The 25524-nt window shown below is 42.5% G+C and overlaps 1 protein-coding gene across 12 annotated transcripts in view; it reads right to left on the bottom strand.

The window, feature by feature from the left end:
- The window catches only part of CCNY (cyclin Y), a 223575-nt gene that overhangs the window by 131240 nt on the left and 66811 nt on the right, over window positions 1–25524 (bottom strand). Inside the window, exon 1 of one of the 12 annotated variants that reach the window (XM_074001412.1) lies at window positions 22393–22727. The exons of the other annotated variants lie outside the window; for them this stretch is intronic. Coding sequence (XP_073857513.1) covers window positions 22393–22402 — 10 coding nt within the window. The 5' untranslated portion in view covers window positions 22403–22727. Of the gene's footprint in view, window positions 1–22392; window positions 22728–25524 lie in introns of those variants that run through there. 12 annotated transcript variants of the gene reach the window in all.

The following is a 25524-nucleotide window of genomic DNA, read 5'->3' as shown; positions in this document are numbered from 1 at the left end:
TAGACTGGGCTCTGTCGCTGACCAGCTGCAACTCCTCTGAGCAGCAAACTCCTCAGTTGTGAAGCTAGAGGGTTAACTCGATGTTCCCCCTTAAGGCTACCTTCCTGCTTTAAAATTACACATGGTGAAGAAACTACTCATGAAGATGAAGGAGATAAAATTTATTGGGGTGTTTGCCCATTATTAGGCTGCATAATTAAAAGATTTGTTTTGTCTCTCACATTCTAATAATGGATTTTTCCTAGGGAGAACAGAAAAGTTATTCAAACATTTTAATTTCCAAACTTAACCATAATTAAATTTATGAAACCCAAAATATGAACTTGTTTTTGTTTTCATATTAAGGAAATTTCATCTTGTGATCCTAAGCTTTCAGTGGAAGGAATAGATTGCCTCTCTCAGTAAGATGGCTGGTGGATGGATATATATGCTCTACCAAACAGCTTATTAGGAAGAAGTACTTAAATATCACAAAATACACAAAAGTATCATACTCTTATGCCCAAAGCATAGTGTGTTCAGGAAAGTATGTTCAGTTATTAAGTGTCATGAAAATTATATGAAGGTCTCACTAAAGTTCAAAGTTTCAGTCAAAGGTAAGCAGTTTGACAGAAATATTGGTCATTTACTTACAAAATCTAGAGAATCCCCATTTATTAGGGCTTACTGTGTATCAGCACTCTTAGGTTCTTTGGTATAATCTCATTTAATCATCTATATTAAATGAGATATAATCTCATTTAAGTCCTCTTAACCACATTAAGAGGCAGCTATCATTATTCTCATTTTACAAATCAGGACACTGAAGTGGAGAAAATTAAAACACCTTCCCAAAGCAGAACAGCAAGTCACAGAGCCAAGATTCCAACACAGCACTTCCAACTCAAATCCAATGATCCTTCCCCTACACTTATACAATCTGGGTTAGCTTATACTAATAAAAATATGCCCCATGGCTCAACTATTTAAGTTATTGATATACCAAGATGATTCTCACACTGACATTCGCTCCATAATATGACCTCCCTATCTGTGCTGGTGCCACTCCTTGACAAGAGAAAATGAACCATAATTTTTCTAAGACATAGCACTGAATACCTTATAAACTTCCATACCAACAAATCCATCCTTTATTTTACAGATGTAAAAACAGAGAATCACAATAGGAGGCTAATCTCTGGTGGTTTAGAAGCTAGGAGAAAAACAAAAACAAAAAAAAACAACAAAAAAAAAAACTAGGAGGCTAAGTAACCAACTCAAGAAGGCCACATCCTGTAAGTGGTGGAACTGAGGTCTAACGTAGCCTATGGGGCTCCAAGCCTGAGCCTGGGACCTGATGCTTAGGGTGTTTCTTTCTCCCCAACAAAACGAGCATGGCTTTACTGGATTCTGCAGGAAGAACACCTATCAAAACTCAAAAGAATGACAGTTCAGTCAATGAAAATGAAGTTAAAAATACAGCATTCGTTTCCAAAGCATTTGCCAGATAGATCAGACAGAATTCAAAGGTCAGAGCAATGACAGACTGTGCTAAAACCTCAAGAAATGTTTCTCTCTCTCTCCCCCTCCACCACACACACAGACATACAGAGTGGTGTGAAGAGGGGATATGAGAGAGGGAGGGAGAGAGAGAGAGAGAGAGACAGAGAGAGAGGAGGGAGGGGAGGAAGGGAGGAAGGGATGAGGGGGAGGGGAGGAGGGGAGGAGGGGAAGAGGGGAAGAGAGGAAGAGGGAAGGAGGGAAGGAGGGAAGGAAGGAGTGAAGGATGCTTCCAAGTGTGAGTAGTTTCGCTTCCAAGATCAAGCATGGGTGGAAAACATTTAAAGAACAGTAACAGAGTAACTCAAATTATGCTTCTCTGCAATTAGCAGGCTTAGTTTATAAACATATTCACCAGAAAGGTTTATGACCAAAGAGTAATGTAAGTATTTATATTTATATATATATATATATATATTTTTTTTTTTTTTTTTTTTTGAGATGGAGTCTCATTCTGTCGCCAGCCTGGAGTGCAGTGGTGCAATCTCAGCTCACTGCAACCTCCGTGTCTCGGGTTCAAGCGATTCTCCTGCCTCAGCCTCCTGAGTATCTGGGACCACAGCCGCGCATCACCAGGCCCAGCTAATTTTTGTATTTTTAGTAGATATGGGGTTTCACCATGTTGGCCAGGATGGTCTCAATCTCTTGACCTCGTGATCCGCTCGTGATACACATATGAGCAACGAAATCTTTTTCTTATTAAATTCTGTTAAATTTCAAATAACCATTATCCTCAATTCCAATGGACATTGAAATAACAGTTAAACTTCCACCCTCAATCCTCTATATGTGGTTAATCTATTTCTAAAGTAAAAAATGCCTGTGAAATTCAAATGGTTTCTCCTAATTTATCCATTTGATAACCTGATTTTCAGTCACAAGATGATCACATTCTCCCTCTTTCCTTTCCCACTCTTCCCTTCGCCTGTGTCTTTAAAAAAAAATGCCATGAAATTCACTATGGATGAATGTGAAACTCTATAGCAGGATTTCAACATCTCATCACTTTTTTTTGTAATGATGAAACTGAGATAAGGAGAGACTTAGGAACAGAACAAATGGGACATGCAAAGTCTTCTATGTTCCAAAGCTGTTCTTTCATTTCATGCTAAATCTGCTACTAACAGAGCCAGTCACTATTGAACTGTAAGTCAAATATTCAAGGTTAGCTGCCGAATAATCAAGGACTATTTCAGATAATCATACTCTCTAGAAATTTTGCAATTCACTTGTTTAAAAGGCTTTTATTAAATAGCTGTTCTAGCAACAACAGAAATTTCTTTCATAATACATGGCAACATACCTAGAATAGTTTGCAATGTAGATGAAATGACCCAATAACAGCAACCACAAATGCACCTACCGATTTATCCGTTACTACATACCAGCAACTGAACTAGGTACGTTACAGTACATCACCTGCATACTCCACACTCACAGCAACCCCATTTTCCCCCTGTTTTACAGATATGTAAACTGAGGCTAAGAGTTTAAATAATTTGCCTACTATCACAAACCCTAGGATGACCCACAGCAAATATTTTCAAACTCCTTTGTCTCAAAGACTCTATTATAAATCAAAATTATTGAAGACCCCAAAAAGCTATGGTTTATATGGGTTCTATCTACCAAACAGCTTATTAGGAAATTAAAACTGAGAAATTTTAATAATATTTATGTATTCATTTTAAATAACAAAAGTAAGTTCATTTATGTTATAATAAAACCTATTTCTACAAAAATAACTTTCTCAAAACAAAAACTGATGAGATGATGCTATTTTACATTTTTGAAAATCTAATGTCTGGCTTAAAAGAAAACAACTAGGTTCCCTATCTGCTTCAGCATTCAATCTGTTTTAATACGTCGCTTTGATTGAAATACAAGAATACGAAGAAATCACAAAGTCAAAGAATACACTTCACTACCAAGCCTGGTTAGATTGCTAGAACCTGGTAAGATTCTGGTAGAAGGTGATTAGAAACACATTATTTTTGAGCAAAATGGATTTTTAAAATCCCCAACCAAAACAAATATAACAGGAAAAATTATTACAACTAAATATAATGTGCTTGTTCCTCAAATTGTTTAGGTTAAAAAAGAATACTTCTGCCTTGCTCTGAGTAAAGGGCCCAACGGCTTGCTGCCCTAGAGTGGGTTCAGGGTACTTTCCCAACTTGGTCTTCCTCCACTGTTCCCTGAAATGCATGCAACTATCATCCATCCCATTGCACAAACCAGAACACAGCACCCAACACATCTCTAAACCACGTCCTGTCAATGCCACCACCTAAATCTCTCTCAAACACATCACTTCTCTTCACCTCCACCATCTTCCACCTAGACCACAACTCCTCCCCACAGATCGAATCTCAGTCATTCTGATCCACTCTCTGGAGGAGCCTGCCAGCTCTGTCTACCCCATTCTCTCTCCTTCTCTCCCTCCACCCTTATCCCTTGCTTAAACCCTTTCAATGGCTTCTTACTGCTCTAAGTAAAAATACCAAAATTATTAATATAGCCTACACAGCCATGTTGAATCTGCTCCTGCCTGCCTCTCAGGGCTCACCCTCATCATGCACACACACATGCGTACACTCTCTCGTTCCAGTCAGACTGCCTTCCTGCAGTTCCTGGATGGCAACAACACACAGGCCTTCTTTCTACTCAAAACACCCTCTACCACCACTATACACCCAACCACCCCTCAGGTCTCAGCTCAACCACACCGTCTTCAGCAAAATCTTCCTGGAGCCCCAGTCGGGATCAGGTTCTCTCTGTTTTAGGCAATCAAGGAACGTGCCTGCCACTCATCGGAGTGGCTTGATCTGGGTTGTGAATGCCCATCTCTCCCACTAGACTGTAAAGAACACAAGAGCAGTGACAGCATCTGCTTTGTTCCACATTTTAACTCAATGCCTGCTATAGTAAATACATACTGAATATCCATTAAATGAATGAAAGGACAGCATAAATCTGACAATGTACATACGTATGTACAGGAAAGAATGAGTCAATCAAGACAGTCAGTCCAATTTACTTTCCTTCATCTTCACCACTAGGTAACAGCTGGTATTTAACAGAAGGAAGGGGAGGTACCCACCAAGAGCCACCACCAGGCCCAGGTGGGGCTGGATCTAGAACAGAACGTGAGGGGCTAGGATCCTCTCAACCGCTGGCAACTGTCAGCACTTGTTTTACTGCTCTTTCCTGCAGGGAAAGTTTAACTTCACTCTGCTTTACCAAGAACTCTGATAGGCTCCCGCTGACATTGTACTTTATGTTTTGGAAAATCTCTAAAGCTGGTTTCAACTTCCTTGTGATCTATGGTATTTATTTACATATACGACCCTGTGGGTCACAGCAAATTTGCCTTCTATATATGTAACATATATGTATGTGTGTATCGTAATAAATATTATCACACTGAAATACACACATATTCATTCATATTTATGGAGCACTTAGATGCCACATGCATTCTTTCAGTTAATTCTTACCACAAGGCTTTGACAAAACCAAGGGTTAGAGGGGATGTGTAACTTTAGTGCCCAAGGTGACAAGCCGGTAGGTGGCACAGCCACCACTCAACCTGGCTGCACATTAGACTCACCTAGGAAGTTTTAAAAAACCGTGACATCTGGGTGTTTCCACAGGAGTGGGATGGACTCAGGCAGGGCAGACTGTAAAGCTACTCGGGGGATGGATTCCATGGGCGCTATGCCCAGCCAGGTGGCATTATCTCTAACACCTGCCCAGTTCCTCATTCCAACATTCTCCTGCCTCAATCCACCCAGCCACCAACAATGCTCGACTGACAAAACTCACCCTGTCCAAGCATCCCGAGAGCAGCTGGTGCTGCAGCTGACATGGTAGATTTTTCAAAGATCTTTAACAAATTCATGACAGGGTCTGTGGCATTTAATTACTACTTTAAAGCCCCCAAATATTAAAAGGATTTCAGTTCTCCTCTGTATAAGACACAAATATACTTTTAAAAAGTGTACTAATGTGTCTTAGAAATTGTTTCTGGTATTGTGGTTCCAACCCTGTGGGCCAAGACAGGGAGCCCAGAGGCACAATAGCTTCTCATTATAATTCAATCTAATAACAATGAATGACCCACAAGGCCTATTGTGATATGCAGGCTGTGGAAATTTCACTCCTTCCTCAGAACAAAACCAAGAGGTCCTTTCTGTCAGTGTTTGCCTATGCAGATTTGCTAATTCAGAATACTGCACCAGTGGGGAAGGGTTTCTGAAAGACTTCTGGCCTCAAGTTAATGTTTTATGTTTTGGACAAAGGGTCTCAGGAATACAAATACCGGCTTTAAAGTCATCATTGATTCAGCATCAGAGAATTTCCAGATAACTGACACTTTAATGTGCCACACTGTCAAAGCAATTTTAATAACATTCTAAAAACGTATTACACACAATCCTGCCTTCCTAAACAAAGCATTTTAAGCAGTATTTTGCTTCTTCTTGATGGACACCCAAAGTCATTGTCCTAAACCCCAGGGACTGTATGTATGTGATGCAGTGGCTGCTGCCTGTAGTGAACTATATGCACCAACACTAAACGGAGTTTGAACTGTGGTGTTTTCTGGGGTCTCAGCTTATGTTTCTATAGTTTTCTGTCTCCTTCTTCACTATCAGGCCTTCTTAATAACCTGTTGACAGCTGGAAAACTGGACAACACAGCATGTTTGCAGAGAAGGTTTGAGAGCAAGGACCTAAATGCTAGTGTGTGTGTGTGTGTGTGTGTGTGTGTGGTGTGTGTGTGTGTGTGTGTGTGTGTGTGTGAGAGCAAGGACCTAAATGCTAGTGTGTGTGTGTGTGTGGTGTGTGTGGTGTGTGTGGTGTGTGTGTGTGTGTGTGTGAGAGCAAGGACCTAAATGCTAGTGTGTGTGTGTGTGTGTGGTGTGTGTGTGTGTGTGTGTGTGTGTCAGAGCAAGGACCTAAATGCTAGTGTGTGTGTGGGGGGGGGGGGGGTGGGTGTGTGTGTGTGTGTGTGTGTGTGTGTGTGTGTGCGCGCTGGATCAGCACAGGGAGAAGAGATGCCGGGGTTCAATTTGAACAGGGGCCCAGATGGCAGAAGACTAAGTGGGCTCCTTGGTGCTGCTGGCTATGCCCAGGATTCAGAGTCTCCCCCAGGGTGAACAGGAAGCTGCAGTCCTCTCCTGAAGCCTCTCAGCAGCATAAAGATGGAGAAACTGCCCTCCTAGAAGAGAATTGGGGTCAGAGTTGGTCACTAAGGGCACTGGATGAGTCACTGACAAGGGTAAGTTTTTGTTGTTTAGTTTGTAGTTTTTCTGATTACAAAAGCAATACATCTAACTAAACATTTACACCAAACACAGATGTAAAAGTTAGAAAGTAGAAAGTCCTCCATAGCAAGTTTACATTCCCTCCACCAGGTATACTCCTGCTCCCAACTATTACAACACATTTTTCCAGATCAAATCATTCATTTCTCCCTCAGAGTTCCCACACTACACATGCTATAAACAAACATTGGTTCATTCTTACCACACTGTTCTTTGTTATATATTTTTGGATACCTTTCCATATTCCTACTTACAAAATTCATTTTAAGCCATATATAACATCCCACTCAATGAATGTACCATAACTCAATCTTCTGTTATGGAGTTATAACAAACAATGCTATGATGAATCTCTACCTCATGTATGAGTATTCCTGGGATAAATTCTGTAAAGTGGAAATTCCTAGGTCAAAGCACATGAATAAATTTAAACAGCTGCTTTCCAGTCAGGAAGTACAGTTTACGAGACCCAATTTTTTAATCTAATACAATACCAATGCAATAATCCTTAAGCCTATGCAAGCCTCCTGATCAAAACAGGAGAAAACAACAAAGAGTAAGTCAAATGAACTGTTATCACAAAGTGCTATGGGAAATGGGAACTGCAAGCCTAAAGCCAGTCTTGTTTGGAGGGCAGCGGCTCCCACATCAGCCTGGCAGTTTCTGGGACAGAGGAACAGTGTGTGTCTCCCGTGCATGCAGGAGGTATGACTGTACATGCTCACAGCACAAGTGGAATCTTCATGGCCACTCCTGGGAACACAGCACACAGCAGCAGGACCTCTTTGGAACCAGCCATTGTACTGAGGAGGGAGCAGGTTCTCAGAGGCAGAAACCATGGTTCTGTTTTTGTTTTTAAAACCAGTGTCACCCCTTACATCTTCACTTAGACTCCCCAACCTGGTGTGGCTGTAGGACAGTGTGGATTAGGCATTTCCCTAACACAAACAGGTTCTTGGCAATGGCTTGAGGAACTTTCTAAAGAACATACTGCACACAAGTTTTAAAGTATCAATTTTGTACATTTATGTGCCTGGCCAGGTACACTTGGGAACACACCTTAGTTGTCAGCTAGACTTAGGAGTTGCAAGACTAGGCTCTCTGATCAGGCCACGTGAGAGCTGGGAGACCCTGGCAAGCACTTAATAATATCAGACACGCCTCCCTATGGTGATTCTGTGAGCATCAAATGAGATGTGTGAGAAAATACTCTGTAAGCCGCAAGGCACTGCAGAAATGTAGGGGGTTATTTACTACAATTATTAGAAAATAACGACTGGGCGCGGTGGCTCATGCCTGTAATCCCAGCACTTTGGGAGTCTGAGGTGGACGGATCACCTGAGGTTGGGAATTCAAAACCAGCCTGACCAACATGGAGAAACCCCGTTTCTACTAAAAATACAAAATTAGCCAGGTGTGGTGGTGCATGCCTATAATCCCAGCTACTCAGGAGACTGAGGCAGGAGAATTGCTTGAACCCTGCAGGCGGAGGTTACAGTGAGCTGAGATCATGCCATTGCACTCCAGCCTGGGCAACAAGAGTGAAACTTCGTCTCAAAAAAAAAAATTTTTTTTTGAGAACTTATGCTGGGCTGGGTGCTGTCTGAATGCTCTAAGGTATATTGACTCATTCAATCCTCACAACTACTCTGCACGAGCTATGATTACTAACTTCTTCCTCTTGACAGATGACAAACGAGGCTCCGAGTCCACACAATTTAGTCAAGTCCCCAGAGCCCCAGGCAGCGTGGTCACAGAGCCAGGCTCTCACCCTCTCTGTTCTGCCACCTTGTTACTGGTATGGGAATTACCTCCCCTAACCCCAGCCTCAGTTTCCTCATTTCCATGTTGAGGTGATCATCTCAGTTACCATCTGAAAAACTCTTCTCTAACTCCAATCTTCTTATAATTTCTATTAGCTGAAGAGTAAGTGACTTTCGGATAATTGTAAGCTTACAGGAGTTCAGAATAAGCAAATTTGAGAATTTTCAAAGGATCATGTCTATAAAAGAGTTCTGCTATTTTTAATCACTTACCTAATCTGGTCATGGCCAGCAACTCAGGACTGAGGCAGGTCAAAGCTCTTCTTGGACAAAAAGTTTCTTTGCATGGGTCTCCAAAGGATTCAGTTATTGAAACCAAACTGAGACATCCGCCATCATTCAACAAACCCCAGAGGAAAAATCCCTTAATAAAATGTACAGTGTACCAAAATAACCTGCTGCTTACAACAAACACTCTCAATGCACATCTCCCCACCTCACCCGCCCCCCCAAAAAAAGCCTCTTTCAGTAGATTTTTTTTTTTTTTTTTTTTTAGACAGGGTCTCCCTCTGTCACCCAGGCTGGAATGCACTGTAGCCTCAACCTCCCTGGGCTCAGGCAATCCTTGGACCTCAGCCTCCCAAGCAGCTGAGAATACAGGTATACGTCACCATGTCTGGCTGATTTTTGTATGTTTCGTAGAGATGGGGTTTTGCCACGTTGCCCAGCCTGGTCTCGAACACCTAGGCTCAAGCAATCCAACTGCCTCGGACTCCTGAAGTGTTGACATTATGGGTGTGAGCTACCACACTTGGCTGAAAAATTTTACATAAATGAAAAAAGCTCTATAAAAAAGGAAATGAATTAAAGGCAAACATCACACAGACTAAACACCACCAAAGGACAACCAGTCGTTTTACTTTAGGAGACTGGGGAGGTGGAAAGTTCAGCATACAAAACACTCGAAATAGATTCACAAATCAAGTAATTTTTCAGTCCCATTAACTAAAGCAGTAACTCTGGTCGATTTAGTACCACCTAACAAAATGTAAAGTCAGTTACAAAGACTGCACTTAAATAAAAGCAAATACTATTTTATTGTGCTTTTAGAGAAAAATTTTATAAAGGCCTTTACTAGCTAAACAATTAAATGAGTCCGTGTTTTTTAGTGATAAAAAAATCATGAAGGATAAACAGATATCTTAACGCGTAACTAATGTTAAAAAGATTTCATTTAAAAGGCAGAATTCTTTCTATTCCTTTAACGCTTAAATGACAAAAAATAAGCAAATATAAATAAATAAATCCCTAATGGAATGCTGATTAAGAGAACTCTCTTCTTGGCCTAATCAATTAGAAACCAGAATTAACTGACTAAATGTAAACATAAAAAAACGTATCTTGAAAGTTTATAACAGCTTTCAACTTTTTAAATTATTAGCATAATAACTGCCATTTTCTGATTGCCTTTATGCATCAAGTACCTTGTTACTTACTCACATTTAATCTTCTCAAATGCCCAAGAGTCAGCTCATACCACAAGACAGGGAAATGCAGGCCAGAGAGGTTACAGAGCTTAGACAAGGCCACACAATCACACAATCACAATGCACTGCAGCCAGAACCTCGGATCTAATGCTAACTCCAATGCTTTTTTCAAAACACAACTGCCTATATAGAATTGTAGCTGAATATCATATGAAAAAGCTAACTCATCCTGGGAGCAAGGAGGCCACACAGAAGATTCCAGAGAGCAGAGGTGCCACATGCCAGCAAGAATATAGAATAATGTTTTATTGATGACTATAGGTTTTAAACTTAAATTTTAAAAAAGTTTTAAAAGAATAGAAAGGTGTAAAATTGGATGTAAAAATGAATCAAAAATATTTATAGAATACAAAATAAGTCAAAAATGTTTTAAAAAGAATACAGAATAACATTTAAGAGCGCAGGCTCAGGAGCCAGGTTTTCTGAGTTCAACCCTGACTCCCCCACTTTGCACCCTGATGACTGTGGGGCACTGACTTTCTCTGTGCCTCAGTTTCCCCTCTGCAAAATGGAGATGAGTACCCACCTCATAGATTGTTACGGAGACTGAGTTAAAATTCACCCAACACTGAGAACCATATCTGGCCCATAGAAAATACTGTATTTATGTTTACTGTCAAGAGAAACCTGTGAAGAGAATGCAGAATGACTAGATTCAGATCTAACAGGCCTGGTTATAAGAGCAAGGGCAGAAAACAGGAAAGTAACTGAAAACAAGCAGGATGAGCTGTAGGGAACGGCATCCTGGAAGAAAACAATTGACTCAGCTCAAGAAAATGGGAGTTCATCACAGACTCCAGTCAGCAGGGTCAGCCAGAAGAGAACCAGGCAACGCGGACAAAAGCCAGAGGGGCATGAAACTATGACCCTGACAAAAGTCTCCAGATGCTTCTAAACACCAAGTGGAGGCAAAATAAAATTACTTGGTCTTAAATTGGAGGTGAGAAAATGAAGGCAGACCAGCAAGCTCTGCGTTCTCTGGGTCGGGGGTTCTAGAATAACACAGAAACAGAGCACCTGCCCAGGACTGGAAGGCAGTGATCCAGTGAACCTGTGTCACGCTGATCATCAAGAGACTGGAGTTAGGATCCACATAGAGAGAGAGTGGTGCCAAGCACCCATGATAAACCGCGTCTCTGAACTTCCTGCAGCACAGAGATGGGAGCTTGTGGGGAAGAGAAGGTAACAAAAGGGTCCTGAAACCAGGAATGAATTTAACGAAGAAATTCCCTCTCCTTTTATACTTGGCCTAGAAAGGTGATCCAGGAAGAACACCTGAGTGGGCTTCCCCAGAAACGGCCTGTTCAACCTGTGTGGCCATCCTCAGCCAGGTCCTTTGAACCTCATCCTATACCCAAAATCCTGCCCCAAAGCCAAGCCAGCACTGGCACAGGGGCACACAGCCTAACTTCAAACAGGCCTATCCACTGGGCTGGCTGTGTGACTAACGAATAAAAGTTAAGTATGCAAATTTACACTTGGCCATGACTCGCTCAAAATTGGCTTAAAACACTGCAGGGTATGCTTCTGAATTACTAAACAATACATTTTTCACTTCAGACAGCCAAACACAGAGTTCAAATAAGATTTTGAAATTAGAATTCAGACTCATTGCCATCTAGGCTGTGAATTAACAGTTAAAAATTAGTCTCCGTTCACATTCAGCTTAGGTTTGATGAGCAAAACTACCAAAAGAAAGCATCTGTTTTTGCAGTTTAAAAACATATTTACTTTTTAAAAGTTTACTTCATATTCAGTTCCTTTTTTTTAGGTGAGAGTCTGATTTTGTTTTCCAGTGAGATTCTGGAATGAGACTGCAACTTCCTCATGAGATGGTCATTGGGAACTGGGTAAGGTGATCCTAGATCCCACACTGCACTCTCCAGAATCCCCATCAGGTGCTGAGTTGCAAAACAAACATGTTCATCTCAAACTGAAGATATGCAGAAAGAATAGTTGCAAAGTCACTGAAAAGCTACCTATGCCAAGTGAGAGACCCCAAAATATCACAGCAGCTTCACATTTTCATGAGAAACAAGAGGGCACGAGTGAGGGAGACCCAGGAAAACCCAGGTGGGCCTGGTTTCTACAGCTCGCTGTTTTTAGGGCCACTGGGGTCAGATCCCACTCCACCTCCACTGCTCACCAAAGCAAACAACAACTTTACCAAACATTCCTCTTGCCACAGAGCAATACGTGATTCATTCAGCATCACTATATCCTCCTACAACAAACAAAGGGTACGCCATGATGCAGCTATCTTTAGGAAATTAGCAGCTTAACGAAAACTTCCTAAACTTATATACATGATGATTCTTCCACTATTTTATCTATAAAAGATAGTCACAGGAAAAATCAGGCAAGCACAGACATAGGACCTAAATTAAGAACAACAGAAAATTAAGAAGAGGAGTCAGCAAGGCTTTTCACGTAGAGAAAAATAAAACTAGATAAGAAGGAAACCATTTGCAAGACCAAATGGCACCATTTATTTTGAACTGTGCTTTAAAAAAAAAAAAAAAATCACAGCCATATCTATTTCTTCTTTTAATTATAAAGTTTGCCTAGAAATTAGTTATCTGTCAACCTATTTCCTAATTTCAGCAGTCACAATGCTGTATGAATGACCTAAAAGTATCAAAACCTGAAGTATTATATATACACACACATACACATACACAGACATACACGTACACATATATTTATGTAAATGTATATAAAGCAAGAGAGACATGAGATAAAGCAGTTAAAATCAATCTGTAGGACTAATTGAGTTGTATATCAAATGAGTTTTGAATTATCTCCAAATTATCTATCCAATAACTTCCTCGAACCTATAACTTAGCACCTTAATCCGCCAAATTGCTTTTTAAAAAAAAAAAGGAACAGTTTAATGCAACCCAGTCCTTCCCTCATAGTCCATGGCCACCACCCTAGCACACACTCTGGGTCACACCTGGATTACTTTTTCTCCCGTCAGCCTTCCTGCCACCTTTCTTTCTACCTTGGATCCAACCTGTGCCATTCTGCCAGGGTTGCAATACCTCTAAAACACTTCCTTCATAACATTTCCTTGCTTAAAATTTTTAATGTTCAACGGATAAGTCCAAATTCCTTCACACCATATCACATTAGAGATGCTTCACAATAAACTTCAGCCTACTTTTTAATTAACTGTTCTTCAAGAATTCCCAAATAATAGTAATACAATGGAACACTCACAGTATGTCAAAATGGTATCCTAACTACTTCACATGCATCAATTCACAAGGACTTTAGGACATAAATACTATTATATCCCACCCGGGCACGGTGGCTCACATCTGTAATCCCAGCACTTTGCGAGGCTGAGGCGGGTGGATCATGAGGTCAGGAACTCGACACCAGCCTGGCCAACATGGTGAAATCTCATCTCTACTAAAAATACAAAAATTAGCTGGGTGTGGTGGCGTGTGCCTATAATCCCAGCTACTCGGGAGGCTGAGGCACAAGAATCGCTTGAACCCAGGAGGCGGAGGTTGCAGTGAGCAGAGAGCATCACTGCACTCCAGCCTGGTGACAGAGAGATCAAAAAAAAAAAAAAAAAAAAAAAAACACTATTATATCCCCATTCTACAGATGAAGAAACTGAGCACAGCAGAGTGAAAGAAACCGCCTACATCACATCTCACATGAGCAAGCAACAGGGCCAGGGTTCACACCAGGCATTCTGACTCCAGAGCCTCACTGGGAATTGCTAGGCTGTACTCGCTCTACCTCCACTGTCCCCACATACGACCCCCACATTTGAGCACCAGCGGCATATTCTCAGTTACTGCTTACCCCATCTGTCATCATTGTTATGGGTGACCACAACCACACCACCCGAATGCACAGGAGAGGGCCTGCGGACAAGAGGCCCCATATTTAATTCTGTCCATAGGACATGGCTCCCAATGCTTCACAGACAAAAACTGACTGCCCAATTTCTCTGTAGGATCAAGCAAGGGCATGTTTTTTTCTATCTTGTTCTCTCCATCTTCCCTCCTGGTAGAAAAGTTTTGCAGCACAGACACAGGTTTCCTTGAGAAAATGTGGTGATCAAGCTGGGGGTGGGGGTTTCCCAGCCTTTTCATTCCTCCAGCCCTGGCTACAGGCAGACACAGTTACATATTTGGTGAACAAGCTCATTAAACACTCCATCCAGGCCACTGAAGAAAATTTCCTACTTCCCTGCTCCCTGCTGTTGATATTCACAAGCCCTGATATAAAAGAGAGCATTTAGACAGTTCTGTTACATAAACTCTCAGCCCTTCACTAAAATCGAAGCTAAATGATTCAGTTTCTACTTTGCGGCATAAACCCCATTTTATACTCAACAGTCTTATCCTCAAGCTTTACTGATGATTTTTCCTAAAGGAGACATATTCCAAAAGGCCTGGGCTTAGAGCTTTTTTAGACTTACTGGAAATGGTACCAGCTGAATGTCACACAGCATCTTGCTAAAGGCTTTTGGAAACAGCTGATGAAAAAAAGAGAACAGATTGCTGGAGAGGTGAACTATTCCTGGTAGCTTCCTCTTCACTCTCCCAATTCTGTCAACCCAGAGACAGGATTAGAGACCCCTAAAAATGTAGTGAAATCTCTTACAATTATCTGGAGCATAGCAGATTTGGCTCTGATAGATGGTTTGCTCATTATTATTAGAATATAAGTTAAAAGAAATGAATGCCATTTGAAGATGCAGGTCTGATTCCATTTATGTAGCCAACAGATACATGAAAAAATGCTCATCATCAGTGGCCATCAGAGAAATGTAAATCAAAACCACAATGAGACACCATCTCACACCAGTTAGAATGGTGATCATTAAAAAGTCAGGAAACAACAGGTGCTGGAGAGGATGTGGAGAAACAGGAACACTTTTACACTGTTGGTGGGACTGTAAACTAGTTCAACCATTGTGGAAGATAGTGTGGCGATTTCTCAAGGATCTAGAACTAGAAATACCATTTGACTCAGCCATCCCATTACTGGGTATATATCCAAAGGATTATAAATCATGCTGCTATAAAGACACATGCACATGTATGTTTATTGTGGCACCATTCACAATAGCAAAGACTTAGAACCAATCCAAATGTCCATCAACGATAGATTGGCTTAAGAAACTGCTGCACATATGCACCATGGAATACTATGCACCCATAAAAAAGGATGAGTTCATGTCCTTTGTAGGGACATGGATGAAGCTGGAAACCATTATTCTCAGCAAACTATCACAAGGAGAAAAAACCAAACACCACATGTTCTCACTCATAGGTGGGAACTGAACAATGAGAACACTTGGACACAGGAAGGGGAACATCACACACACACCCCGGGGCCTATTGTGGGGTGGGGGGAGGGGGGAGGGATAGCATTAGGAGATATACCTAATGTAGATGACGAGTTAATGGGCGCAACACACCAACATGGCACATGTATACCTATGTAACAAACCTGCACATTGTGCACATGTACCCTAGAACTTAAAGTATAATTAAAAAGAAAAAAAAAGATGCAGGTCTGATTCCTTAAAACACCTAAAAGAAACCACAAACGGCAAACACCCTAGAATTAAAACTACATGACCAAAAGCTCTACAAAGCATCTAGTGACTATAAGCACCTCTCAAGGAGTTTTGCTTTAACCTCCCCCTTTACTAAAACAAAGAAAAACATGCTCAAACATTTTAGCTAAAATTGACCACCATCAACTTCTCTTTCCCTCATAGATAAAACTATGAATGTAACAATCATTTCAGATTTTTAACAGTCCTACAAGTGACCCCATTTTACAGATGGTGACATAAAGGCAGAAAAGTTAAATGATTTGCTCAAAGTCACATGGTAAGTGGTGGATCAAGAGCTCAGACTCAGATGCCAGAGCCCCTGCTCTGGGCCGCTCTGCTCCACAGCTAATGGGATCAGCTTGTCCTCTTACTCCCTGAAAGGGACTGTGGAATGAAAACACCTCTTTGCAATCCACAAAGAGGACTGATTCTAAATACTTCCTTGACAGAAAAGCTGTCCTGAGAGTCAAAGCAAAGACTGGCATTCCATGTGCTTCCCGGCATTTCCTGGTCATCCTTGCAATCAGCTAGGGCCACAATGGAGATTAAGAAGTGACGTGTCTCACTTCCACAGAAAGGCAGTAAGTATGCCTCTCCCGACTCTCTGTTCCTGCTGAAGAAGGTGGCCACGGGATGGAGGAGGGTTAATCTGCATGGTTTTGTTTAAGCAAGAAATACACTTTCGTTGTTTGATGGGTTATGAAGGCTAGTATTAATGACCCTCGACTTCAGTTTCTTTCCTGCTATACTCAGGCTGGGCTTTCTCTTCCCTGGTTTCCTCTAGTCTAGAATTTAGTCCTGCTGCCACCTGTCTGAAGAGTTGATTTTGCTCCCACAGGCCAGCAACAGTCACAGCTGGAGTGATCTCCAGGGCAAGAGGGCCACGAAAGCAGGTGGTCCGCAGCCCTCCTTCCAACTGGGCCCCATTCCAACTGTCTGTTAAAGGCTGCTCATGTTCAGAACCAGACAGCAACAACCAAATAAATCATGCCACATTGTTTCATATAATAAAAAAGCCCAGAAGGAAACAGGGAATCTTTTGTTCTGTGGTATCTTCACCACCATTTGCTCAATTAAGTCCAATTTTGAAATTTAAGAGATAACTAGGTAATTACATGTCATGGTGCTTCCCCAAACTCATGACTTATTTTATGACCCTTTCCAAAATTACATTCTAATTTCTCCCCAATCAAAAAGATTCCCCATCTTATTTTATTATTTTTAAAAGACAGCATCCCACTATGTTGCCCAGGCTGGTCTCAAACTCCTGGGCACAAAGAATCCTCCCATTTCAACCTCCCGAAGTGCTGGGATTACAGGCGTGAGCCACCATTAATGGTCCTCCATTTTAAATAAAGAGTGCTGCATACCTGGCTAAACCCCCCATCTGCAGAAATCCACCAATGTCAGCATCATCAAAGTAAATGGTAGATAGCCAAGGAGAGAAGTAACACCCTACAAGGCCACACACACACACACACACACACACACACACACGAGTGCCACAAGTTTCCAGGTCAGGTCACACGGTACTGAACAGCACCCCATGGGTACCAATGTCATAACCTGCCAAAAATGCCAGTTTTCTTCTTTGATCTTTCTTAAACATCAGCTGCCAAAAACATTGTATAAAGTTGCTCTTTCAGGAAGAATGGGGAAAAAAGAGCAACTATTTCTTCCTGACATCCAATATACCAATTCTACGTGAAGAAAAGATGCCTTTTAAAGAATCATTGGTTTTTATCTATGAAACTCTCTGTCTTGATCTGTGTAGTCAGAGCAGGCACTGCCACCTGCTTGGCCCACAGGATGGCTGAGCCCACATGTGAAAGGTACAGCAGGAGGGAGCTGGCCTACAGTGATCTGGAAGTAAGCAGCCCGATTCCTCAGTGGGGTCACACATTCCCAATCTCCCCCAAACCTCAGCCTGACCCAGGCTTCTCAGGATGTAACAGAAGCTGGGAAACACGTCAGCACCTCTGACTTCTCGGCTCACATCCTTTCTTGTCTCCTGCCAAGAGCAGAGGAGACAGATGTGAGCAACCAACACATTCCCAAGCAGTTTCCCCTGCAGCTGAGGAAAGGAGCCCAAAACTAACCCTATCATTACCCAGGCTAAAAGTCCTATCATTACCCAGGCTAAAAGTCCTTCTGCCCTCAGGACCCAGCTCCATCTCCTCTGAGAGTCCACAAAGACCTATCTGCCTTCAGGAAAGGGTTTCCATCTTCTCAAGACCCAAAAAGGCTTTCTGCCCTGAGGACCGGGCTCCAGCTCCTCTGAGGGCCAGCAAAGCCCTTCTACCCTCAGAGGTAGCAAGCTACTCCAAATACTGGTAATTTGTCACACTGCATTTGTGATGTACCCTGCTTCCAACCAGACTGTTACCCTAAACCCTTTTTATGTGTGAAAATTCTGGAGCTACCACTTCAAAGACCAGTTCACATCTCACCTTCACTGTGAAAATCTCATCTGAATCACTCCCTTCCACCATGGCCCCCAACTTGCTGAAGTCATGCTGCAAAAGTCTCATGATTACAAGATGTACCACGGAGTCCTACTCTGCGGCAGGTAGGTCTAAGGTTCTCACCCACCCAGTGATTCCCGCCTCCTGGTATTCATGCTCTTATGTAATCCCCTTTCCTAGGTGTGAGTGGGGCCTGTGACTTGCTCATAATCAACAGAATAGGGCACAGGTGATGTCACCTCTGTGCTAAGGCAGCATGATACAATGACTTCCCTCTTGCAAGCTGTCTCTCTCTGGCTGGCTTCAATGAAGTAGTAGCTCTCATGGTGGAAAAACCCACAGGACATGGAACTTGGGGCAGCCTCTAGCCAGGAGCCAGCAAGGAACTGTGGCCCTCAGTCCCGTAACTTGAAAAAAATGGAATCCTTCCAACACCCAGGTTCTGCAAGGGAACTTGGAAGGGGATCTTCCCCAGGCAAGTCTTCAGATGAGACCCTAGCCATGGCAGTACCTTGACTGCAACCTCATCAGAGACTAGGAAGCACAGGACCCAGCCAAGCCATGTTCCGACTCATGCCCCACAGAAACTGTGACAGAGTCAATGTGAGTTGTCTTAAGCCGCTAAGCTTCTGGTAATTTGTTACACAGCAAGGAAACTAACACAGGAAAAAAATAGGCCTATTTTTTTAGCCTAGAAAACCTTGGGCAAAAAAACAGATCTTTATTTGCAAATCCACATTCTGACAGCAGCTCAACCGCAGAGGGGAACCAGTGAAGTCCAGGTCAGCCTCCATGGCTCTGCTTCTCCTCCCTTTGTGAAGTGGGGCGAAAGCTACGTGCCTGCTGCATGTCAGAACTTCTCTTTCTCTCCCTCACTTCTCAGTCAAGTTCTGAAAAGTCGAGTCTCCAAGTCTCTACCGCGTTTCCCGCTTGAGTGCCACTGGAGCCTTTTTCTTCAACTCCTGACATTCCCATAGCCATGGTGCTGGGTCCTGAGCTTGCCTGTCCTGCAGTTAGTGACAGCCACTCTCTCCTGCTGAACGCTCTCCTCCACACAGGACATCACCTTCCCTGGTTGCCCTCTCGCTGTGAGAATATCCCCTCCAAATCTTCAAAAAGCTTCCTCCCCTGGCCATTCCTACACTGTGTGTCCCAGAGCTTCTGTCCCAGGCACTTCCAAGTTTTATACAGTCTCACTGTGCAATTTTACCCATTCTAATGATAAAGCTCAAATATACATTTTTAGGTCAGAATCACATATATCCAATGACTCATTGCATATCTTCACCTCAGTGTCTCACAGTCACCTCAAACTGTAAACATGACAACAAAACACATCAGCTTCCCTTTCGCTACTTTTGCTCTCTGTCTACTGTATTCCTAGCAGTGGTGATTTCAGTCACCAATATCCACTGACTCACCACCCAAGTCACCCCACATTCCTTCCCCTTTAAACTCCCCATATCCAACCACCCCTTAAATATGTCTGGAATCTGTCCCACCTTTTCCTACCTTCCTTCAGACCTTCACCACTTCCCTCCTGCAACTCATCTCCCTGATTCTAGTCTTAGCTTCTTCTAATCTAGCTCCCAAGTGTCCCATGAAAATGTCATTAAAATTACCTCTTGGTGTCTTCCTTTTTGGTTCCTTCCTTCTTATCCCTCTAATACAATACCAAAAGACTAAACCCACCATTCATTCACCAGGCACTGTTCTGGACACTGGAGATACAGCAGCAAGCAAAACATGGCCCCCAGGAAGCAGCCCACTGTTTCCGGCCTCCAGTTGCAATTATGCCATCCCTGGCCCAGAGCCTGATCCTCATCCTCTTGCCCACCGCAAAAATTCTTTGTTTTTTTTTTTGGTTTTTTTTTTTTTTGAGACAGAGTCTCGCTCTGTCACCCAGGCTGGAGTGCAGTGGCGTAATCTCGGCTCACCGCAACCTCTGCCTCCTGGGTTCAACCAATTCTCCTGCCAGGGACTACAGGCCCACGCTGCCACACCCAGCTAATTTTTTGTTGTTGTTGTATTTTAGTAGAGACAGGGTTTCACCATGTTGCCTAGGCTGGTCTCGAACTTCTGAGCTCAGGCAATCCACCCGCCTTGGCCTCCCAAAGTGCTGGGATTATAGGCATGAGCCACAGCACCCAGCTGCAAATTCTTAATTAAATCCTCAACACCTAGGCTGGATGTCCCCCCTCCTCTGAGAACACTGACCTCATACTTCCCTGCCACCAGCTCTTCCCACCCTCTTCTCTGCAGCCTCTGTAGTTGGGAATGCTGTGATTCTTCTATCTGTCAAGTTGTATAGCAATTTATTTGATTATATCTCCCTCTGTCCTTCTATACTGAGTTCCTCCAGGGTTTCTATTGATCTCTGAATCCTACATGCCTTAGCACAATGCCTAATTTTTTGTAGGTAATCAATAAATGTTAAGGTAACTGAATCTTCCATCTGCTGTAGATTGGATTACTGTTTCCAACTGCCCACTCCCTCCCTGAAACGAAGTTACAACTCCCCCCTCTGCCCCACAGTCACAGGCTGACCTTGGCACCCTCAGCCAATTAGATGGACGCAAACATGGCATCTTCCCCACCTTGCACTCCAGCCCTTTCCCATGAGAACAGCATGTCTCAGACCCAGACAGGAGCTGCTCCTTTGGTCTGGGTCCTGAAGGAAGACACTTGGAACCAAGCACAGCCCTGCAGAGCCACAGTTCACCTGCAACCTTCCCATGATATGAGCAAGAAATTAAGGCTTGTTAGGGAAAGCCAGTGAGACAGTGGTGTTGTTATCACAGCAAATCCATTCTGGATTTAAACACCTTGGTCTCTTCCTTCAAGATGCTATCAAATTTTGTCAAAATCTTCAAATGTGGTGCTAGAACTGCACTAAATACAATAGATATGGCCTGACCATGTAAGAAATCTCTCAATAGAACATAAAACTTGTCTTGGGTTTCCCAAGTAGGGGTGAGAAACAGGTTGTCAGATGGAAGAGATATAGTCTACCTTAAGGTTATCTCAAACAATACTGAGGTCAATCCAAATTCCTAGGCCTTTATCCCAGAAGGTATTGTACAGCCTCCTGTAACTAACTGTAGTCATTTTATATGTATCACTGCTAAATCTTTTTTTTTTTTTTTTTTTTTTTTTGTGACAGTCTTGCTCTGTCGCCCAGGCTGGAGTGCAGTGGCTTGATTTTAGCTCACTGAAACCTCCGCCTCCTGGGTTCAAGCAATTCTCCTCCCTCAAGAGAATCTCCAAGTAGCTGGGATCACAGGCACACGCCACTATACCTGGCTAATGTTTCTATTTTTAGTAGAGACGGGATTTCACCATGTTGGCCAGGCTCATCTCGAACTCCTGACCTCAGGTTATCCTCCCTTGGCCTCCCAAAGTGCTGGGATTACATGTGTGAGCCACCGCACCCGGCCTATCACTGCTAAATCTAACATACCAAGATCATTTAAACCCTCAACCATTCAACATTATTAGCTAGAATCTTTTAGTGTTTCAGATTTGAGAAACACACCTTTTTGTCATCTGAGTCCCTGATGAAATTACTTAACAGATGAGGGTCAAGACCAGAGTATTCTGACAAAATACTAAAGACAACTGTCCAAGTTAAAATAATGACAACAAAGTTGCACACTGTTTAACCAGTCAAAAGCCCTCACCCTCCACATACCACCATTAATATTCCCAACCAATTTCTCAATATTCTCCAAAAGTTACAAGTCTTCCCCAAATCCAACAACACTAAGCATACTAGCAATAGTTCTCTAGACCAGCGACATCAGCGTCACCTGGAATTCTAGAAATGCAAATTCCCGCCCTACTCCAGACCTACTGTCTCAAAACCCAGCCCTCCAGTGACACGGATGCAGCTACGGTTTGATAAGCATAGCTCTGGTGCACTTGCCTGTCCTTGGAACAACCCTCTCAAAACTGAAGGTGGTATGCTTCCACTGATTTCTTCTTCTTGAACTTAAGCTTGCTTTTAGCTAGCTCTTCTTTGTTTTCCAAATGTCCAAAACTATTTAATCAACCTTTCTATCACCTTTGCCTGGAAGCAAAGTTAAGCTCACCAATCCACAGTGCACACAAACTCTTTCCTCCCTTTTTGGAAAATTAGGACCCTATTTGCCTTACCTTGTGACATTTTTTTCCCAGTGTTAACAATTTCTTAACATTTATCTGCAGTGTTTCCGTGATCACATGTTCTCTCAGCGTCTGGCACATCATAATTTTTAAAAGAAAAAAATCTCTTGGAAATTTCTCTCCTTATCTAGGTTTCATGCTGGCATGCCAACAGAGCAGGCGCTGGGAAGAAAGTTGGAGAAAACCAAATTGTTCAGTTGATATCCTCTTCCACTTATTGATCATTTCTCTTTCTTGGTCCTGTTTGAAATGTAAAACTCTTTTTCCTCTCTTTTGTTTTGTCTTCAGCATTTGTGTACAGCTCAGCTTATTCCAAGCTTTGACACTGTTCAAAGTCCGTACTTACCATGTGTCTGTCTCTGGTTCCCTCCTCCTAGGTGACAGGACAAGGTTGATATTTTTCCTTCCTTTGCTTTTCTGTACCATCTAAGTTGTATGGAACAATCACATGGCTGGTGCAGTGGCTCACGCTTATATTCCCAGCACTTTGGCAGGCTGAGGTGGGAGGATCACTGGAGCCCAGAAGTTCAAGATCAACCTGGGCAACACAGCAAGACCCTGTCTCTACAAAAAATAAATAAGCCAGACATAGCTTATAACACATGTCTGTGGTCCCAGCTACTCAAGCGGGGAGGATTGCTTGAGCCTAGGAGTTCATGGCTGCCATGAGCTGTGATCATGCTACTGCACTCCAGCCTGGGCAACAATGCAACACTCTGTCTCAACAAAACAAAACAATCACAGATTACTTTTTCACATACGGGCAGGAAATCTCTACATTTTTATTTATTTTTATTTTAATGCAAGCTCTTTGGAGTATTTCCTATACTGTCTTTCACACTTGGGAATTATCCGTAAATCACGGTTTAAATTAAGTTTTTTTTTAAATTTTAGAACTTCATTTTTCTTTTCCCTCTCTGTTCCTCAGCCTCTCATCACTATGGCCAGGCCTCCAGAGAGCAGGTCACCAGTCTTTTTTCTGTTCACAGCTGTTATTTCCCAGCTGCCTACAGTCACTTCACAATGACTCACACTTCTTGGAGTATTGGCCCTAACACAGATGCCCAGACAGCAGCTGCAGTGGCAGCATACCCTCACCACAGCCAGCACCCACGCCGAACTTAGTGTGGAAGACTCTCCCAGGAAGAGGATCTGAAAAAAGGCAGCGAAGGCTTTTAAGCTGTAACTGTTCTGACCTGGGCACACCCCAGCAAGCTCACTGGCATGCAACTTGATTCCAGTGGGATGACAGTCACAGATGCGAGACCTGCCTGGCAAGAGGCAGCTGGCAAGGCAGCTGGCCACACTGTACCAGAGTCCCCAGCTTGGATTAGGATCAGGAGCTTGACAACTCCTGGTTGCAATACACAGTCTAACAGTCATTGGAGGAAAAAAGGCCTCCTTAATGTACTTCATTTCTTTGCCCAGTAACAAGCTATTACATAGGATAAATCTGATTTCTGCTTTCATCTCTGCAGTGGGTCAAGGCAAAATAACTTTTTTTCTTCATAACTAGAATTTAGAAAAAAAAAGAGTTGAGCAGGGTAATAGAAGGAAAGAACAAAGTGGAGGCATTTATGATGAAATAATACAGTTTGTCTACTTGAATCCATTTCTAGTTTAAACCTCTGCTTACCCCAGCATCAACATTCTCCAGTAAAGCTAGAAATTTTTTTGTTCATTTTCTCTTCTGATAAATTTCCCTCAACCCATCATATTACTATTGCTAACTTTGAGCAAAAAAAAAAAAAACTTTCAGAGGGAGAAAAGAAGATGCCTTTGCTTGTACCTCCTAAGAAGAAAAAAAGAAAAGAAAATTTCTTTGGGAAATTTAGAATTGATCTCTTTCCTGGCAAAACAAATTTTTGTTAGGGCTATTTAAGAAGGAAACTGGCAGATAATCAGAACGGGACTGCAAAGTGCTCTGTGATCCTCTTGCAGATTCCAGGGTTTCAGTATCACCTCCAGCCATGCTGATTTAACCAGAGAGACAGACAGCACTATCACAAAAGAGCACACCTGCAGCTTCCTTTCCCAGTAAGCAAATGGTCCTCTACACAGTCCTCTGCACTCATCTCTGCCCCTCAGCTCCCTATTCTATTCTTATTAAACCTGAGAAGGAACTATCACAAGGGCAGGTAGAGTCCAACAATTCTAAGCACACAGAGCTCAGTATAAAATTCTACAAAAAACAGGAACTGCTGATGCTCGACACAGCTGAAACTCAGCTGCCACCTGGTTCGGGGCTGGCCAGTTGTTGGGCCTCCACCCTAGGTGCTGCTGCACGCCCTTCAGAGCACAGTTACTTCAGTAAACTATTCCACAAAGTGTGCATTTGAGAAAGTCTCTTCTCTACTACCTTCTATTTCTCTCAAAAATAAAAAGTGTACATTAAGATAACAGTTCAATGCCACGGTGTGTTTACTACTAAAAAACACACAATAGTCTGGAAAGTCATGCTAGAGTTTCCACAGCAACTGCACCATGGCTCAACTTGTAACAGCAACCATTCCATTCCAAAATGCTTTAAGAGACTCTAGAAAAGAGAGAGAGAAGTCAAGTTACAATCCTGGGGGAGGAGAAAACACGCCCTTGTTTTCAGGTACTTGAATTCTCCCCATCAAAAATACTGTTCAAGTACATATTGCACCATTAATAAATATTCCTGCTCCTAATTATCTAACGAACAGTAGATAACTCTGGAAACAGCCACTGATAATTCTTTTAGTTGGGAGGTTGGAGAAGATGTTGGTCAGAAAAAACTATTAATATTTTAAAACAGAAATATGCTTTCTCAACAAAGCATATTCTTAACCAAGCATAAAAGGTTACTTCGGGTAATCCAATCAAGTCAGCAATTACAAGGCTCCATTCCCCGAAGTGAAGCATCTTTGAACTGGCTAATTCAAAGAAACCAACCTAAATGCCCCAGGCATTCATTCCCAAGGTGAGGGGAGGGAGAAGACAGGGAGGGATCTGTGCAACTTCCCCTCCAAGAAGGGAAACAACCCCACCCCACCAGCCCTGCCACCCCCTGCACTGTGCTAGGAAGATTCTAAACAGAATGCCTTTTCATCAAAGCACTAGAAAGCGTTTTTAGTATTTCAGAAAGTCCAAAAGAAT

This window comes from Macaca fascicularis, chromosome 9 (genome assembly GCF_037993035.2).
Source record: "Macaca fascicularis isolate 582-1 chromosome 9, T2T-MFA8v1.1".
Lineage (NCBI taxonomy): Eukaryota > Metazoa > Chordata > Mammalia > Primates > Cercopithecidae > Macaca > Macaca fascicularis.
Note: the sequence above shows the minus strand (reverse complement) of the source record. Positions and strands in the feature narration are given on the sequence as shown.